Source organism: Mirounga angustirostris, unplaced genomic scaffold (genome assembly GCF_029215605.1).
Source record: "Mirounga angustirostris isolate CCGP_5_RB_7025 unplaced genomic scaffold, mMirAng1.0.hap1 SCAF_1, whole genome shotgun sequence".
NCBI lineage: Eukaryota > Metazoa > Chordata > Mammalia > Carnivora > Phocidae > Mirounga > Mirounga angustirostris.
Window position 1 is genome coordinate 56,879,517 of NW_026991709.1, and position 18,040 is coordinate 56,897,556.

The 18,040-nt window shown below is 38.6% G+C and overlaps 1 protein-coding gene across 1 annotated transcript in view; it reads left to right on the plus strand.

Moving 5' to 3' along the window:
- CD96 (CD96 molecule) overlaps positions 1-18,040 on the plus strand; it is an 87,874-nt gene that overhangs the window by 1,629 nt on the left and 68,205 nt on the right. The window contains exon 2 of the mRNA XM_064588141.1: positions 340-693. Coding sequence (XP_064444211.1) covers positions 340-693 — 354 coding nt within the window. The remainder of the gene's footprint in view (positions 1-339; positions 694-18,040) is intronic.

Below are 18,040 nucleotides of genomic sequence, written 5' to 3' on the forward strand. Positions count from 1 at the left end.
TCAGTTATAGTCATTGTAAAAATAGTTGTCATAATAAGTTTGCTGGTGGGCTTCAGTTTCTAGGTAGGCTTAATTTGATTCACAGGTAGTTATCCTTTGGACAGCCCAACAGACAAAGAGAGGAATATCTCTCTAGTGTCCTTAAGCAAATGCCTCCTCATTTGTACTGAGTCTCTGCTTCTCTATTGGGACTGTGCACAGGCTCCCTCCTACACGTAAGGCAGCCAGAGAGAAAGTTCCTCAGTTGCTCCCTCATCTCACCAAAGTGACCAAGGTTTTTAAATAAGAGTCATCCCACATGAATCATGTAAACTAATGGCTCATGTCCTTCCTTTTCAGGAGTATGGGAGAAAACATCCAATACAGAAGACATCTATGCTTTCCCCGGCTCTGATGTCAACCTAACCTGTCAAACATGGAAGAAAGGCTTCTTGGTGCAGATGCAATGGTCCAAGGTCACTGATAAATTGGATCTGATTGCCCTTTATCATCCGCAGTATGGACTGTACTGTGCTAATGGCGGTCCCTGTGAGTCACTGGTGACTTTCACAGAAACTTCCAGAAATGTGTCAACGTGGATTCTGCACTTAAAGAACGTGTCCTCCTCACTCACTGGGAAGTATGAGTGTGGCTTTACTCTGTATCCGGAGGGTGTTTGGACTAAAATCTACAACCTACTCATTCAGACAAATGGTAAGCATAACTGTAGAGGGAAAGGAGCACACCCTTTCATTCAGCTCTCAGTCATTTGACAGATACGTATTTTAAGCCAACCATGTGCTAGACATGGTGCTAAGTACACAGAGGTTGAGCAGAAAGAGGTATTGCCTGGAAAGAAAGACAGGAATTAATCAAATAATTCCACAAATAAATGTAAAAGTGCAACAGTGATAAGTGGTAAGGATAAGTGGTAATGGTCTTGAAAGAGCATGTAATAGAGGCCAGGGAAACTGACCCTGAGAAGGCAACACCTGAGCGGAGGTCTGAAGAAGGGGTAGACATTAACACCATTTAGGAGCTGGGAGGTTTGTGAGTGATCCAGGGAGAGGGAAGAGCTTGTGAGAGGGGCTTAGTCGTGTTTGAGGACATGGAACGATGCCAGCAGGCTGCGGCGCAGAGGTGAAGGGAGGAGGTGGGAGACATGGCAAGGACCAGATTGTGTCAGATCTTGTCAGCCATATTTGAAGGTTTGCTTTTTATCTAAGAGCCGTAGGAAGACATTGAAGTGTTTGCAACAAAAGGATGGCACGACATTTATAGCCCAGTTGTACTTGTGTCAGAAAAAGATCATGCCAGCTTCAGTAGAGAATGGAACAAAAATGGGCAGGAAGGAAAAGGTGGGTGCGAGCTAGGAGACAGTTCCAGTAGCCCAGAGGAGACAGAGTGGTAGTTTGGGTAGACATGGAAAGAAACGACAAATCAAATGCTTCGGGCATAACATAGGTGTGACTTGCTAATAGAATGGATATAGGACAATGGTAGTATGAATGAAGGGGAGAAAAAAATTTAAGGTGACATGGGAGGAGGTGCCATTCACTGAAGGCAGAGCGAGCAGAGCAGGTTTATGGGGGGATATATGCAAGTGGCTTTGGATATATGGCGTATTTAGTATTGGGCAGGCAAAGGTACCAAGGAGGCTGCTGGACATGTAGCATTCACACATATGGGCCTTAGAGAGCTGCATTTGGAGGCAGGAATCCTAGGCTTAAGTTCTAGCTCCTTTCTGGCCAGAAATAAATTTCACCTAGGGCCTGTCATGTACATTCTCTGAGCCCATCTGGAAAATGATGATAATAATGCCTACCCTAAATTAGTTGGTCCTACAGTAAATGATTTCCATTTATACTAATGGAAAAGAATGAAAATGAAAGCCAACAAATGGAAAATGCACTGGAAATGAAATGTCTTTAATGCAGGGGCAAAGTGGCCTGGTAATGTAAGAGGAAAAACAACAAAAATTAACTCATGAAGGCTGTGCTAAAAGAGGCTTGAGCACGGAACTGCCCAGGACAGGCAACAGGGATGGATTTATTACCTCATCTCCATTTCTTATCAAGAGATAACACCATGGTGTTGGAACAGTCCACCTGGAAACCAGGAGCTCCTCCACCACTACTTTACGATGCCCTATTCCCATTGCTGTTTTCCAGGAAAAAAGAAACACTTGAGTTCAAATTGGGGATGGCGTGGGGTGGGGTTGAAGGAACAGAAATGAGGAGACCTGTGTAGAACAATGCTTCGCTACACATACTTTGGAGTCAGGTAGCCTGGATTTGAGTGTTGGCTCTGTTGTTTACTATATATCATCTTTGTCAAGTTATTTCAAGTCTCTAAGCCTTTGTTTTCTTATATAACAAATATGGATAATTATAGTACCGACTTTACAGGTACCATTATTTTGATGATTAAATGGGATAATTTGTGTAAAGCACTTAGCATAGTTCCTGCCAGAGAGTCAGAGTTTGGAAAAGGGTAGTTTTCATTAAGAAGAGTAATAACGATAATGAGTGAACTCTATTTATCAGTTCTTATTTAAAATGGGTTCTCCTCCCTCTCTTTTTATATTTGCCTAATTTAGAACCCAATGGAACATTGAACATACATTAGTACAAGTACACATTGACCTGGGCTTTGGATAAAGATTTTGTACCTTCTGCCTAAATCTATAAACTGTACTATTGCATCTCTGAGGATCTAAAGCCCACCCCATCAAGAATTGGCAACATGGATTGATGTACCCTATAGGAAATAAGGGATATGGGATAGCTCAACGTGAGGACAGAACTGGAGAAGCGGTAGTATGTTACCCTGAAAGGAGAGTGGTGTTGCCTTTAAGTAAAGCATATTTCTTAAAATAAAGGGCAACTCAAAGAAGCCAAATTTGTAGCTACTAAAAACTGCAAATCTCTGTAGAGGCAGAAGCCATGTCTACACGCTTTGTGGTTGGAAATTTCCCAGTCTTCTTTGCTGTCGGTCAGCTGGACCAGATTGGAAAAAAAAAAAAAAATAGCCTCAATGTTAAAGAAATAGTTCTGATATTGTGTACTGAGTACAAAGTCATTACAGAGTGACCAAAAGTGTAAACCTGGTAGAGAGTGAAGGGGTAGACACTTAACTCAGATGAGTCAATTGCCAGTCAAAAGCCCTGTCACATCCCCACCAATGACACATCTTTTCCCCGGTATTCCTTTGATCTTCACTCACTTCTCTCACTTGTGCCATTTCCCTTGTACATTCCTGGAGGTCTTCGTGTTCATAAGCTGGTTGGGTAAGCAAAGCACACACGAAGTGTGAACACTTACGAAGCACATGAACAAAAGCAAATTGAGATGGTGTAGAAGAATCTAAATATGAAAATCTGAAGGACCACAGGCATTGGGACCTCTTGTCTCCTTTCTGTTGTCTTCTGAGCCATTCTCTTCCCTGTCCACAAAACAGTGTATGTCTAAATTCTGTCCTCATGTTCCTGGAAGGCCTGAGAATGGATTCTGTTCTCTTTTTACAATATTTTGTTCCTTTGTGTGAGCTAGTGCTCTGAGGCTGTGGATGAGGGTAGAAATTACAATGAACAGTTGGGCATTTGCTTTTTTTTCATTTTCACCTGACAGGGTTTCCTCCTGGGTTAGCTTTCAAGTTATCCCAAGAAAAGCAGTTTTCTGAGTTAAGCCCTTAGTTGCTGTATTTAATCCAGATTTCCTGGATTTTGTTTTCTTATATAAGTGCCTGAGACTGTATGATTTTTGATGTATTTAACATTTTTTATTATTATGTTAATCACCATACATTACATCATTAGTTTTTGATGTAGTGTTCCATGATTCATTGTTTGCGTATAACACCCAGTGCTCCATGCAGAACGTGCCCTCTTTAATACCCATCACCAGGCTAATCCACCCTCCCATCCCCCTCCCTTCTTGAACCCTCAATTTGTTTTTCAGAGTCCATCATCTCTCATGGTTCGTCTCCCCCTCCAATTTCCCCCCCTTCATTCTTCCCCTCCTGCTGTCTTCTTCTTCTTTTTTTTTTTTAACATATATTGCATTATTTGTTTCAGAGGTACAGATCTGTGATTCAACAGTCTTGCACAATTCACAGCGCTCACCATAGCACATACCCTCCCCAATGTCTATCGCCCAGCCACCCCATCCCTCCCAGCCCCCATCACTCCAGCAACCCTCAGTTTGTTTCCTGAGATTAAGAATTCCTCATATCAGTGAGATCATATGATACATGTCTTTCTCTGATTGACTTATTTCGCTCAGCATAACACCCTCCAGTTCCATCCACGTCGTTGCAGATGGCAAGATTTCATTCCTTTTGATGGCTGCATAATATTCCATTGGATATATATATACCACATCTTCTTTATCCATTCATCTGTCGATGGACAGCTTGGCTCTTTCCACAGTTTGGCTAATGTGGACATTGCTGCTATAAACATCAGGGTGCATGTGCCCCTTCGGATCCCTACATTTGTATCTTTGGGGTGAATACCCAGTAGTGCAATTGCTGGAACATATGGTAGCTCTATTTTCAACTTTTTGAGGAACCTCCGTGCTGTTTTCCAGAGTGGCTGCACCAGCTTGCATTCCCACCAACAGTGTAGGAGGGTTCCCCTTTCTCCACATCCTCGCCAACATCTGTCATTTCCTGACTTGTTAATTTTAGCCAATTTTAGTTAATTTTAGACTGGTATCAGGTGATATCTCATTGAGGTTTTGATTTGTATTTCCCTGATGCCAAGTGATGCTGAGCACTTTTTCATGTGTCTCTTGGCCATTTGGATGTCTTCTTTGCAGAAATGTCTGTTCATGTCTTCTGCCCATTTCTTGATTGGATTAGTTGTTCTTTGGGTGTTGAGCTTAAGAAGTTCTTTGTAGATTTTGGATACTAGCCCTTTATCTGATATGACATTTGCAAATATCTTCTCCCATTCTGTCAGTTGTCTTTTGGTTTTGTTGACTGTTTCTTTTGCTGTGCAAAAGCTTTTTATCTTGATGAAGTCCCAATAATTCATTTTTGCCCTTGCTTCCCTTGTCTTTGGTGATGTTTCTAGGAAGAAGTTGCTGCGGCTGAGGTCAAAGAGTTTGCTGCCTGTGTTCTCCTTTAGGATTTTGATGGAATCCTGTCTCTCTTGTAGGTCTTTCAACCATTTTGAGTCTATTTTTGTGTGTGGTGTAAGGAAATGGTCCAGTTTCATTCTTCTGCATGTGGCTGTCCAATTTTCCCAACACCATTTGTTGAAGAGACTGTCTGTTTTCCATTGGACATTCTTTCCTGTTTTGTTGAAGATTAGTTGATCATAGAGTTGAGGGTCCATTTCTGGGCTCTCTATTCTGTTCCATTGATCGATGTGTCTGTTTTTGTGCCAGTACCATACTGTCTTGATGATGACAGCTTTGTAATAGAGCTGGAAGTCTGGAATTGTGATGCCACCAGCTTTGCATTTCTTTTTCAACATTCCTCTGGCTATTCGGGTCTTTTCTGGTTCCATACAAAAATTAGGATTTTTTGTTCCTGTTATGTGAAAAAAAAGTTGATGGTATTTTGATAGGGATTTCATTAAATGTGTAGATCGCTCTAGGTAGCATAGACATTTTCACAATATTTGTTCTTCTAATCCATGAGCATGATACATTTTTCCATTTCTTTGTGTCTTCCTCAATTTCTTTCATGAGTATTCTATAGTTTTGTGAGTACAGATTCTTTGCCTCTTTGGTTAGATTTATTCCTAGGTATCTTATGGTTTTGGGTGCAATTGTAAGTGGGATCAACTCCTTAATTTCTCTTTCTTCTGTCTTGTTGTTGGTGTATAGAAATACAACTGATTTCTGTGCATTGATTTTATATCCTGCCAGATGTATTTTAAAATTTGAAGTTACTAATATCTGTTATAAAAGTGCAACATGATTTTAATTTCCCAGATCATAACAAAAGCCTCAGAGGGCTGTTAATGTTGTTATTGGAAGCAATAGGAAGGGAAGAAGTAATGGTAATACAAGGAGGAGGAGGAGGGAGAATAGAAGTAGTATAGAATATAATAAAAGAACTATTATATTACTAGTAATAGAATATAATATCTGGATAATATAATCTTGATAATTTGACTACCCTGTCTAGAGGCATAATTTGCTCTTTGACTCTTTTCCAGTTTTATTGAGATATAACTGACATATGACATTGTATTTGTTTTAGGTGTACAACAGTTGATTGATACTTATATATATCGTGAAATGATCACCACAATAAGTTTAGTTAATATCCATCACCTCACAGAGTTAAATTTTTTTCTTGTGATGAGAACTTTTAAGATTTACTCTCTTAGCAACTTTCAAACATATGATACAGTATTGTTAACTTTAGTCACCATACTATATATTTTATCTCCAGAATTTATTTATCTTATAATTGGAAGTTTGTACTTTTTGACCCTCTTCACCCATTTCACCCCCACGCCCACCTCTGGCAACCGCCAACCTGTTTTCTGTATCTATGAGTTCATTTTGTTTTGTTTTTCAAGTTCCACATATAAATGAAATCATACAGTATTTGTCTTTCTTTGTTAATGTAGCGTAATGCCCTCAAGGTCCATCCATGTTGTCACAAATGGCAGGATTTCCTTCTTTTTTATGAATGAATAATATTTCCTCATATATTAGAATGTTTTCTTTGTCCATTCGTCCATCAGTGGACACTTGGGTTGCTTCTATGTCTTAGCTATTGTAAATAGTGCTGCAGTGAACATGGGGATGCATATATCTTTTCAAGATAGTGATTTTATTTCCTTTAGATATATACCCAGAAGTGGAAATGCTGGGTCATATGGTAGTTCTAATTTTATTTATTTTATTTTATTTTTAAGATTTTATTTATTTATTTGAGAGAGAGAGAGAAAGAGAGAATCTTTAATCAGACTCCTCGCTGAGTGAGGAGCCCAAGCCTGGGCTCAATCCCACCACCCATGAGATCATGACCTGAGCCAAAACCAAGAGCAGGAAGCTTAACTGAGCTGCCCTGATAGTTCTATTTTTAACTTTCTGAGGACCTCCATACTGTTTTCCAGAGTGGCTGTACCAATTTACATTTCCACCAACAATGCACAAGTGCTACCTTTTCTCCATATCTTTTCCAAATATTTGTTATCTTATCTTTTTGATAATAGCCATTTTAACAGGTGTGAGGTGATATCTAATTGTGGTTTTGATTTGCATTTCCCTGATGATTAGTGATGGGCGGGGGAGCAGTTTTCCTTGTCTATTGGATATTTGGATGTCTTATCTGGAAAAATATCTAATCAATTTCTCTGGCCATTTTTAAATTAGATTGTTTTGTTGTTGTTGTTGAGTTGTATGACTTGTTTGTATATTTTGGATATTAACCCCGTATCAGATATGTGATTTATAAATATTTTCTCCCATTCCATAGATTGCCTTTTCATTTTATTGATGTTTTCCTTTGCTGGGAAGAAGCTTTTTAGTTTGATGCAGTCCCATTGCTTATTTTTGCTTTTTTTGCCTTTGCTTTTGGTGTCAAATCCAAAAAACCATTGCCAAGGCCAAAAAATCATTGCCCCTATGTTTTCTTTTACAGGTGTTATAGTTTGGGGTTTTATGTTTTAATCCATTTTGATTTGATCTTTATGTATGGTGGGAGACAGGAGTCCAGTTTCATTCTTTTGCATACAGCTATCCAGTTTCCCCAACATCATTTATCAAAGAGCCTATCCTTTCCCCATTGCATATTCGTGGCTCCTTTCATAATAATATTGTTATAAATTAATTGATCCTATATGTAGGTTTATTTCTGGGCTCTCTGTTTCATTGATCTATGTGTCTTTTTATAGCATAGTTTGTTCTTGAACTTAAATGCCAGCTCTTCTTAAATTCTTGTATTCAATCTTCATCCAAAAAATATTTTTGAGTGCTTATGGGTGCTAGGCACCAGGGATGCAATACAGACATGATTCTGTCATCAGGAATCATAAAGTCCTATGGGAAGAGACAAAATAACCAAATAAGCAAAAAAAAAAGGGGGGGGGGGCGGCCACATGGCAACAGTGAGAAGTGCTCTTGCAGTAAGAAGGTAGTGTTTTGAGAGGATATAATAGGAAAATCAAGAAGGGTTTCCTGGGGGAAGTGATGTTTGAGCAGGAGTTAACCAGGTAAATATGGGGAAGACAGCTTTACACAAAACAGGATGTGTAAAGGCTCTGTGGTGGTAAGGAGATACTGCAACTGTGGGGGGTTTTCAGAGGTATTATGGCTTGAGCAAAAGGATTGAAAGGGAAGGCTTTGAAGAAGAGGCTAGAGAGATTGAGTAGTCCAGTTAAATTTTATCTTTATCCTAAGAACTGTGGAAACTAATTGGAAGGTGGTTGTTGATTTTTTTTTTTTTAATTTTGCATTCCAAAAAGATCTTTGTGGCAAAAGTGTAGAGAATGAATTGAGAAAAGGTAGAGAGGATAATGTAGATCAGTTAAGAGAGGACAGAAATCTAAGTGAGAGATGCTAGTAACATTGAGTAGAGTGACACAGAGGTACCTGCGGAGGAGTGTTCAAATTAGGAGATTCACCCTACAGGATTTGGTGATGGACTGCACATGTGGAATGAGGCACAGTATAAAGCATGTATCAACAATGATGCTCTGGTTTCAAATGTGTGGAACAGAAAAAAATGGGGGAATTATTCATCGTATTAGGAAGAACTGGAGGACAACCCGATCGTGTAGGGATTGTTTGGAGTTTGACTGAATTTTATTTTGTACATGTCGAGTTAGACAGGAAGTTGACACATTCAGGAGATGTCAAGGAAATAGGTAGATATACAATTCCTGTTCTAGAAGAGAGGTTTAAGCTAAAGATACAAATTGGTGAGCTATATGAGTGTATGCTAACTGAAGTTTTGGGAGTGGAAGAGATCACGTAGGCAGAGAAAATCCAGTGAGAAAAGCGATGTGACCCTTCAACTAAGACAGATGGCAAAAGATAAATCTTCAAAGGATTTAGAAGAGAGACGAAAGAGTCAGCAGGAGAGAAGTTGGCTCACAAAAGAACTAGAATGATAGTATTTTGTGAAAGGAGTAGCTATCAATTTTGATGTTTCTGAGAGGACAACATGGTTATTGGATTGTATTTAGGAAAAGGATGTTATTGATCACCTTAACAGAAGCTGTTGCTGTGGCACGGAAGAGAAATGGAAGTCAGAGTCGGGGGGAGCAGAGGAGTGAGTAGGAGGCAAGGAAATGGAGACACCAAATGTCGACATAACTTCTAAGAAATCCGTCAGGAGTAAGGGGAAGGGTATGAGTGCTCAAATGAGGGTTTGCATCGATGTTGTGCAGGTAGTGGGGTGGTCTTAATTAATGCAAGATGCTTGGCTAAGCTTCAAAACCAAGTCAGAGTTGAAAGAGAGTAGTTAAATACACCATAGAGAAGGTACAATAAATAAACTAAGGTTTCTGAGAATATAGGGGCAATGAGATCTAGAACATTGGTACTATGGGTATCCTGAAATTGGACAAAAGGACAGTTTTCAAAAATTATATAACAGGAGAGAAGGAAATTGGAATAAGTGCATATGACTAGGGCAATGCTCTTTTCTATTTTCTCTAAAATAGGAAACATGGGGCACCTGGGTGGCACAGTTGGTTAAGCATCCACCTCTTGGTTTTGGCTCAGGTTGTGATCTCAAGGTCATGAGATGGAGCCCCCGCATCCGGCTCTGGTTTGGTGCAGAGTCCACTTGGGATACTCCCTCTCCCGCTGCCCCTCCTGCTTGTTCTCTTTCTCTCACTTTCAAATAAATAAATAAATCTTTAAAAATTAATTAATTAAAAAATAGGAAACAAAGTCATCTTTAGGTAGAGAGAGGGAGGAGGCTTCAGAAAAGAGATTGAAGAAAGTTTGAAATAGCTTCTATGTATAGAGGGAAAATGAGTTCACTAGGTAAATATATTTGAATTTTCAGTTAGTGTTGAATATACATTTGAGTATGGTAAGAAGTTGTAGTGAAGACAATTTGCTTTCACCAGTAGTGCTTGGCTGCTTGGTTCTGGGCATTAAAAAGTAGATAGTTGGAGTTCACTATTGGATTCCCTCTATATTAATGGGGGATGGGGGTGTGGGGGGGCAGGAAGAGCCAAGGGATTTGGGATATTAGCAAGAATGTTACTGAAATGATGGACTGTAGAACTTTAGCTAGGTAATGAGGGAAGCAAAGCAAAGAAAGCTGATGGATTGGGAGAAAGTAGAGATCAACTCATTTAAAGACTCACTGAGGACAAAGAACAGTTGAGGCAAAATTAGTTGCACAAAACAGCCAGCAGGAGTGTTTGTAGGTTCGTAGTGATTTTGTAGGTGGAGCAATTACGTGTGGCACAGAAGGTCCAAACACGATCGTGAAAGTGGATGGCAGAAATGGAGTGGAGACAGTGGGGTAACAGTGGCAGACTGAGGAGCAGGTAGTGGATAGGGCAACGCCATGGTAACTGAAAGCGCTCGGGATTGTATCCGGATTGCAATCTGGATACCGAGATCTTCAGAGAACAATGGATGAGGACTGGGGCATCAGAGTTGGAGCTGGCAACCCTGACAGACCGCATCGCAGATATTTTAGGCTTTGACCATACAGCCTGTACAGCCTCTGTCAAAACCGTTCGACTCTGCTGTAGCATGAAAGCACCTCTAGATAGTATGTAAGCGAAGGGGCCTGGCTGTGTTCCCGTAGGACCTGATTTACAAAAATAGCCGCCAGATTCGACCCATAGGCCAGAGTTTTACAGTCCCCGGATTAGAGGATAATAGCAGTGAATCTGGAGAGAGAGGGATTAGTTTTTCTCAAACTGTGTTACATAAAGCTGGCAATACTCGAGATGATTTCAGATGATTCATGAAAAGATTTTAAAACCTCTAATTGTGGAAAATTTCAAACATGCAAAATTATATAGAATAGTATAATGAGCTCCCATGTAGTGAACATGCAACTTCAATCATTATTAACTCACAGTCTTGTTTCATTTAAACCCTTAGCAACTACCACCTCCCAGATTAAACAATTCCAAAATATCTTACTTATTTTAGAATGATTCTTTAAAAGCTAAAGATGATGTGTATATATATATGTGTGTATATATATATATATATATATATATATATATATATATGGCCATGATATCACTATCAGAACTAAAAATAACTAGTAAATTCTTAATACCATGAAATATCCAGTTGGCCTTATAGTTGTTATTTTTATATTTTGGTTATTTAAACTGGATTCGAATAAACTCCAAGTATTGTGATCATTGGAAAACTCTATTTTTTTTTTAAGATTTTATTTATTTATTTGAGAGAGAGAGAGAGAAAGAGATGAATGTGGGGAGGGGAGGGGCAGAGGGAGAGGGAGAAGCAGACTCCCCGCTGAGCAGAGAGCCGGACGCCCCAAAACTCTCTTTTAATCTGAAGGTTGTTTTATATTTCTTATTTTTCTCTTCCAAAATATTTGTTAAATAAATTTGGCTCTTTATCCTGTAAAATTACCCACAGCCTGGATTTTGCTCCTATATCCCTTGGTATCTCCATGTTCCCCTCTCACTATTTAGTTAGGTATAGAGATTTGATCACATTAACATTTTGTTTTTATTTTTTAGTATTTCATAGATGATATTGCATAGTTACATCAAAGGTACATAATATCTGGTTGTGTGATGTTAAGCACCATTGATAAGTATTGCCTAGATCCATTAATTCTTTGTGGGTTGACAAAGAGTGATGCTCAAATTCTATCATTCTTTTATTTATTACCTGAAGTCTTCTTATAGAGAAATCTCCTCTCATGAACCAATTATTTATTAGATGTACAGTTTGTATAAGAAAAACAAACAGATGCTTGATTCTTTCCCTTTATTTATCAGTTTTAAAAATTAGTTGGTTCACTAGCACTCTTATAAGGTGACCAAAAAGTATTTTGTAGTAAGTATTATGAATTCATATGAATTTGAACATATTGATGAATTTCAGTTCATTACGGTTGTTATCCTTGTTATGCTGAAAATGTCCCATGTATAAAATCTATTAATCCTTTGTGATGTAAGTTGCAAATATTTTCCCAGTTTGTCATCTGTCCTTACTTGCTTCTGATATTGTTTCCAATGCAGTGTAATTCTTACTTTTATGGAAAAAGTTGTCCCCATTCTCAGATTATATAGAAATTCACTCATGTTATTTCTAACACTTGCATGGGTTTTTATTAGCATTTAAATTTGTGATGCCAGATTTCAAGTATTTACAAATGTGCCTAAGTTTCTGCTTTTGTATATCTCTAATGCTTTTTTCTATATCTTCTCTGTTTTTCCTTTCTGTAGTTTAGTTTAGAAATTTTCTATTGACCTATACTCCAATTCACAAATCTTATTTTTTGTGCTGTCCAATTAAGTTTTCAACCCAATCAAATTAGTTCTTAATTTCTGATCTTATATTTTTAGTTATTGTTTTTGGTAGATTTTTTATTCTTTGGTGAAATTGTCCATCTTTTCATTTACTCCCTTCATCTTTTTCTCTATTCTTGGATATACTAAAAAGAGCTATTTTAATATTCTTATTGGATAACTTCAATGTCAGGATCATTCTGATGTCTGTTTCTATGTTTATTTTCTCTCTCTCTCTCTGTCTCTTTTTCTCTCTCTTTTTGCAACTTCTTCCAGCATATATTTTCCTTTCATTATTACTGTCAAAGAGATATATATAATATACATGTTATATATATTATATATTTATAAAATAAACCCAACAGAACAATGCTAAAATTAATGGATTAAAAATTTCTGTTCTTAAAGAAATTAAGAGAAAAAAAGAGAGAGAACTGTATATGTAATCTTTTATATTTACCCATATGTTTACCATTTCCTGTGCTCTTCATTCTACCTCATGGAGTGAAGTTACTATTTGGTATCATTTCCTTTTAGCCTAAAGAACTTTAGAATTTCCTATAAGACAAATCTACCTGCAATAAATCCTGTTTTTTTTTTTCATTTTTACTTTTGAAGGATAGTTTCACTGAATGCAGCAAATTTTAGTGGGCTGCTTTTTCTTTCATAGTTTTTAAATTTTTTATTGTTATGTTAATCACCATACATTACATCATTAGTTTTTGATGTAGTGTTCCATGATTCATTGTTTGCGTATAACACCCAGTGCTCCATGCAGAACGTGCCCTCTTTAATACCCATCACCAGGCTAATCCACCCTCCCACCCTCCTCCCCTCTTGAACCCTCAGTTTGTTTCTCAGAGTCCATCGTCTCTCATGGTTCATCTCCCCCTCCAATTTCCCCCCCTTCATTCTTCCCCTCCTGCTATCTTCTTCTTCTTCTTTTTTTTTTTTTAACATATATTGCATTATTTGTTTCAGAGGTACAGATCTGTGATTCAAGAGTCTTGCACAATTCACAGCGCTCACCATAGCACATACCCTCCCCAATGTCTATCACCCAGCCACCCCATCCCTCCCAGCCCCCATCACTCCAGCAACCTTCAGTTTGTTTCCTGAGATTAAGAATTCCTCATATCAGTGAGGTCATATGATACATGTCTTTCTCTGATTGACTTATTTCGCTCAGCATAACACCCTCCAGTTCCATCCACGTCATTGCAGATGGCAAGATTTCATTCCTTTTGATGGCTGCATAATACTCCATTGGATATATATATACCACATCTTCTTTATCCATTCATCTGTCGATGGACAGCTTGGCTCTTTCCACAGTTTGGCTATTGTGGACATTGCTGCTATAAACATCAGGGTGCATGTGCCCCTTCGGATCCCTACATTTGTATCTTTGGGGTGAATACCCAGTAGTGCAATTGCTGGAACATATGGTAGCTCTATTTTCAACTTTTTGAGGAACCTCCATACGGTTTCCCAGAGTGGCTGTACCAGCTTGCATTCCCACCAACAGTGTAGGAGGGTCCCCTTTCTCCACATCCCCACCAACATTTATCATTTCCTGACTTGTTAATTTTAGCCATTCTGACTGGTGAGAGGTGATATTTCATTGAGGTTTTGATTTGTATTTCCCTGATGTTGAGCGATGCTGAGCACTTTTTTTTTTTTAAGATTTTATTTATTTATTTGACAGAGAGAGAGACAGCAAGAGAGGGGAACACAAGCAGGGGAAGTGGGAGAGGGAGAAGCAGGCTTCCCCACGGAGCAGGGAGCCCAATGCGGGGCTCAATCCCAGGACCCTGGGATCATGACCTGAGCTGAAGGCAGACGCTTAACGACTGAGCCACCGAGGCGCCCCATGCTGAGCACTTTTTCATGTGTTTGTTGTCCATTTGGATGTCTTCTTTGCAGAAATGTCTGTTCATGTCTTCTGCCCATTTCTTGATTAGATCATTTGTTCTTTGGGTGTTGACCTTAAGAAGTTCTTTATAGCTTTTGGTACTAGCCCTTTATCTGATATGACATTTGCAAATATCTTCTCCCATTCTGTCAGTTGTCTTTTGGTTTTGTTGACTGTTTCTTTTGCTGTGCAAAAGCTTTTTATCTTGATGAAGTCCCAATAATTCATTTTTGCCCTTGCTTCCCTTGCCTTTTGCGATGTTTCTAGGAAGAAGTTGCTGCGGCTGAGGTCAAAGAGTTTGCTGCCTGTGTTCTCCTTTAGGATTTTGATGGAATCCTGTCTCTCTTGTAGGTCTTTCAACCATTTTGAGTCTATTTTTGTGTGTGGTGTAAGGAAATGGTCCAGTTTCATTCTTCTGCATGTGGCTGTCCAATTTTCCCAACACCATTTGTTGAAGAGACTGTCTTTTTTCCATTGGACATTTTTTCCTATTTTGTTGAAGATTAGTTGATCATAGAGTTGAGGGTCCATTTCTGGGCTCTCTATTCTGTTTTGGGTGCAATTGTAAGTGGGATCGACTCCTTAATTTCTCTTTCTTCTGTCTTGTTGTTGGTGTATAGGAATGCCACTGATTTCTGTGCATTGATTTTATATCCTGCCACCTTACTGAATTCCTGTATGAGTTCTAGCAGTTTTGGGGTGGAGTCTTTTGGGTTTTCCACATAAAGTATCGTATCATCTGCAAAGAGTGAGAGTTTGACTTCTTCTTTGCCGATTTGGATGCCTTTTATTTCTTTTTGTTGTCTGATTGCTATGGCTAGGACTTCTAATACTGTGTTGAATAGCAGTGGTGATCGTGGACATCCCTGCCGTGTTCCTGACCTTAGGCGGAAAGCTCTCGGTTTTTCCCCATTGAGAATGATATTTGCTGTGGGTTTTTCATAGATGGCTTTTATGATATTGAGGTATGTACCCTCTATCCCTACACTCTGAAGAGTTTTGATCAAGAAAGGATGCTGTACTTTGTCAAATGCTTTTTCTGCATCTATTGAGAGGATCATATGGTTCTTGTTCTTTCTTTTATTAGTGTATTGTATCACATTGATCAAATTGTGGATGTCGAACCAACCTTGCAGCCCAGGAATAAATCCCACTTGGTTGTGGTGAATAATCCTTTTAATGTACTGTTGGATCCTATTGGCTAGTATTTTGGTGAGAATTTTTGCATCCATGTTCATCAAGGATATTGGTCTGTAATTCTCCTTTTTGATGGGGTTTTTGTCTGGTTTTGGGATCAAGGTAATGGTGGCCTCATAAAATGAGTTTGGAAGTTTTCCTTTCATTTCTATTTTTTGGAACAGTTTCAGAAGAATAGGTATTAATTCTTCTTGAAATGTTTGGTAGAATTCCCCTGGGAAGCCATCTGGCCCTGGGCTTTTGTTTGTTGGGAGATTTTTGATGACTGCTTCAATTTCCTTAGTGGTTATAGGTCTGTTCAGGTTTTCTATTTCTTCCTGGTTCAGTTTTGGTAGTTGATACATCTCTAGGAATGCATCCATTTCTTCCAGGTTATCTAATTTGCTGGCATATAGTTGCTCATAATATGTTCTTATTATTGTTTGTATTTCCTTGGTGTTGTTTGTGATCTCTCCTCTTTCATTCATGATTTTGTTGATTTGGGTCATTTCTCTTTTCTTTTTGATAAGTCTGGCCAGGGGTTTATCAATCTTGTTAATTCTTTCAAAGAACAAGTTCCAGTTTTGTTGATCTGTTCTACTGTTCTTTTGGTTTCTATTTCATTGATTTCTGCCCAGATCTTTATTATTTCTCTTCTCCTGCTGGGTTTAGGCTTTATTTGCTGTTCTTTCTCCAGCTCCTTTAGATGTAGGGTTAGGTTGTGTATTTGAGACCTTTCTTGTTTCTTGAGAAAGGCTTGTATTGCTATATACTTTCCTCTTAGGACTGCCTTTGCTGCATCCCAAAGATTTTGAACAGTTTTGTTTTCATTTTCATTGGTTTCCATGAATTTTTAAAATTCTTCTTTAATTTCCTGGTTGACCCATTCATTCTTTAGTAGGATGCTCTTTAGCCTCCATGTATTTGAGTTCTTTCCCACTTTCCTCTTGTGATTGAGTCCTGGTTTCAAAGCACTGTGGTCTGAAAATATGCAGGGAATGATCCCAATCTTTTGGTACCGGCTGAGACCTGATTTTTGACCTAGGATGTGACCTATTCTGGAGAATGTTCCATGGGCACTGGAGAAGGATGTGTATTCTGTTGCTTTGGGATGGAATGTTCTGAATATATCTGTGAAGTCCATTTGGTCCAGTGTGTCATTTAAGGTCTTTATTTCCTTGTTGATCTTTTGCTTAGATGATCTGTCCATTTCAGTGAGGGGGTGTTAAAGTCCCCCACTATTATTGTATTATTGTCTATGTGTTTCTTTGCTTTTGTTATTAATTGGCTTATATAATCGGCTGCTCCCATGTTAGGGGCATCGATATTTACAATTGTTAGATCTTCTTGTTGGATAGACCCTTTAAGTAGGATATAGTGTCCTTCCTCATCTCTTATTATAGTCTTTGGTTTAAAATCTAATTTGTCTGATACAAGGATTGCCACCCCAGCTTTCTTTTGGTGTCCATTAGCATGGTAAATGGTTTTCTACCCCCTCACTTTCAATCTGGAGGTGTCTTTGGATCTAAAATGAGTCTCTTGCAGACAGCATATTGATGGGTCTTGTTTTTTAATCCAATCTGATTGCCTGTGTCTTTTGATTGGGGCATTTAACCCATTTACATTCAGGGTAACTATTGAAAGATATGAATTTAGTGCCATTGTATTGCCTGTAAGGTGACTGTTACTGTATATTGTCTGTGTTCCTTTCTGGTCTATGTTGCTTTTAGTCTCTCCCTTTGCTTAAAGGACCCCTTTCAATATTTCTTTTAGGGTTGGTTTCGTGTTTGCAAATTCCTTTGTTTGTCTTGGAATCTTTTTATCTCTCCTTCAATTTTCAATGACAGCCTAGCTGGATATAGTATTCTTGGCTGCATATTTTTCTTGTTTAGTGCTCTGAATATATCATCCCAGTCCTTTCTTGCCTGCCAGGTCTCTGTTCATAGGTCTGTTGCCAATCTAATGTTTCTACCATTGTGGTTACAAATCTCTTCTCCCGAGCTGCTTTCAGGATTTTCTCTTTGTCTCTGAGACTCGTAAGTTTTACTATTAGATGTTGGGGTGTTGACCTATTTTTATTGATTTTGAGAGGGCTTCTCTGTGCCTCCTGGATTTGGATGCCTGTTTCCTTCCCCAAATTAGGGAAGTTCTCTGCTATAATTTGCTCCAACATACCTTCTGCCCCTCTCTCTCTTTCTTCTTTTTCTGGGATCCCAATTATTCTAATGTTTCGTCTTATGGTATCACTTATCTCTCGAATTCTGCCCTTGTGATCCAGTAGTTGTTTCTCTCTCTTTTTCTCAGCTTCTTTATTTTCCATCATTTGGTCTTCTATATCACTGATTCTCTCTTCTGCCTCATTTATCCTAGCAGTTAGCACCCCCATTTTTGATTGCACCTCATTAATAGCCTTTTTGATTTCGACTTGGTTAGATTTTAGTTCTTTTATTTCTCCAGAAAGGGTTTCTCTAATAACTTCCATGCTTTTTTCAAGCCCAGCTAGTATCTTTAAAATCATCATTCTGAAC